Source organism: Salvia hispanica, chromosome 6 (genome assembly GCF_029641045.1).
Source record: "Salvia hispanica isolate PSC_SH4W2 chromosome 6, Shi_PSC_v1, whole genome shotgun sequence".
NCBI lineage: Eukaryota > Viridiplantae > Streptophyta > Magnoliopsida > Lamiales > Lamiaceae > Salvia > Salvia hispanica.
Window position 1 is genome coordinate 18757530 of NC_142697.1, and position 2327 is coordinate 18759856.

At 49.6% G+C, this 2327-nt stretch overlaps 1 protein-coding gene across 1 annotated transcript; it reads left to right on the forward strand.

Annotated features, from left to right (window-relative positions):
* The first annotated feature begins 258 nt into the window (after nt 1-258).
* Nucleotides 259-1575, forward strand: LOC125204213 (uncharacterized). The gene has a single exon (XM_048102806.2). The coding sequence runs from the start codon at nt 395-397 to the stop codon at nt 1436-1438; it is 1044 nt and encodes a 347-aa protein (XP_047958763.1). The 5' UTR covers nt 259-394; the 3' UTR covers nt 1439-1575.
* Nucleotides 1576-2327: the final 752 nt, after the last annotated feature.

Here is a 2327-nt window from a genome sequence, read left to right on the forward strand (position 1 = left end):
CATTAAAAATACTCCTAAAAATTGAATACGAGTATATATGTATATCAGTTGCATAATTTATAAATCTGTATCAATGTTGTTTGAACAGTAATTTTCGTTATAAAATGTAGTCGTACTAGTACACTAGTAAAATTTATCCGATAATAATGACCGCAGTTTGTCTTTCATGTTTGTTTGTTTTAGTTATGGGAAGGTAAATTAAAAAAAAAGTAAAAAAACAATGGGTGGTGATTGATTTTTATAAATGAAAGGAAAAGAACAGAAACACAGCAGCATCGTCAGGGCTCACACTGCATCTCCCTCGTTCTTCTGACCGCACTCTGCTTTTCTGCTTCACAATAATTACGTCTCCAACAAGATTCCGTTCAATACTCTCTCTCTCTCTGCAACAACAATGCCTCCGCCGCCCATTCCCGCCGCCGACCCGCCGCGCTACAGCGAAGACATCGACAGCACCTGCTCCACCCCCTTCGTCAGCGCCCCCTCCAGCCCCGGCCACGGCCCCTCCGGCTACTTCTACAGCGCCCCTGCCAGCCCCATGCATTTCATTCTCACCAACACCAGATCCAAATCTCCCTCCTCGCCTGATTACGACACGCTCTTCCTTCCCTCTGATTCCGGATCCTTCGAGTTCGAGTTCTCCTCCAGGTTTTCCCCCAACGGATACGGCGGACTCACCTCCATGACCTCGGCCGATGAGCTCTTCTTCAACGGTCAGATCCGGCCGATGAAACTGTCCTCGCACCTAGCCACGCCACAGGATGGTTTTCCTCCGCCGTCGTTGGATCTCGCCGGTGCATCGAGCCCTAGAGGCAGAGATCCGAGGCTCCGCAGCGCGAAGCTCGCGAATCGCCGAGCCAGATCCATGTCGCCGCTCCGTTTCGATCAGTGGCGCGGCGGAGGAGGATTTGATTCGCAATGTGCCTCCAGCGCCGCCGCCGCCGTGGAGGAGAGAGGAAATGAAGATGTAGAAGGTGTATCCGGCGAGACGACGCCGTCGTGCTCGGCGTCGTCGTCGCGGTCGTCTTCCTCGGGTAGGAACTCGAAGAAGTGGATATTCCTGAAGGATCTTCTGAATCGGAGCAAAAGCGAGGGACGAGCGCACAGCAAGGAGAGGTTCTGGTCGGCGATTTCGTTCTCGGCGGCGAAGGAGAAGAAGACGACGCCGCCGTCGTCCTCGCGCGACGAGAAGGCCGGAGCTGAGAGGAAAAAAACACCGGCGTCTCGGAAACCGGCGAACGGCGTGTGGAGGAGGCGGGCGGCGCCGTCGGCTCACGAGCTGCACTACACGGCGAGCCGAGCGCAGGCGGCGGAAATGAAGAGAAAGACGTTTTTGCCGTACCGGCCGGGGCTCCTTGGGTGCTTGGGTTTCAGCTCAAAGAGTTACGGCGCTTTCAGCGGATTTACTAGAAATCTCAACCCCATTTCATCTCGCTGAAATCGCACAGCACTAGTAAATTTATGTATAGTTTGGTGCAGTGATGATTTATTTTAGCGATTTCGATCTCCAGCTAGTTCGTGTTCATGTTGATGTTCGTCTCTTTTTCTTCTGTTAATTAATTTTGATTTTAGAAAGCTTCTGTTTTGATGGAGTAGGTTTTCTGGCAGATCACCTGTTTGGTGCTTTGATTGTGGATAGATTTTCAACCTGCTTGCTTCATCTTAGAGCATCCGCAATGGGTGGCTAGCGACCGGCTAGCCGATTCGTCGCGCTGGCCGATCGGCTAGCCGAACCATTGCAATCGGCGAGGACGAAATCGGCGAGCAGATCGGCGTGGGCTGGCCGATCGCTCGTCGCTGGCCGAAGCGCTGGCCGATCGGCTAGCCGCCATTGTGGCGGCCCGATCGGCCAGCGCCGAATTTTGTTTTTTTTTTTAATTCTTTTTTTAAATTTTTGAAAAACTATATAAACGCGATTTTCTCTATCTCTAAATTTCTGTACAAGAGCAACATCTAGCGATGGACAACAACAACTAGCCCAATACAAAATTAAGACCTAAAACAGAAACATGTCATACCGTCGGGCCGGGGGCCTCTCCGCGCCCCTGGACCCTCATGGCAAGGGGGCGTCGCCCCCCTTGACCCCCGTTCGGCTAGCGGCAAACTATAACAGATTCAAGGTGGCTCGTGTGTGGAAGCCCGGATTTTTTTTTATTATGTTATTTTTATGATTTTTAGTTAATGTATTTTTTTTTATTTAAATAAAATTAATGAATTTTCCCGTATATGTCTCGTAAATTTAATTCCGTATTTTAATCGTAATTTTAACTCCGTAAATGTAGTATATTTTGAATTATTTTTATTGCAGCTGGCCTAAATCTGACGTG

Bases quoted from the DNA above. Each gene is read 5' to 3' on its own strand.
- LOC125204213 (XM_048102806.2), top strand. From the start codon at position 395: ATGCCTCCGCCGCCCATTCCCGCCGCCGACCCGCCGCGCTACAGCGAA.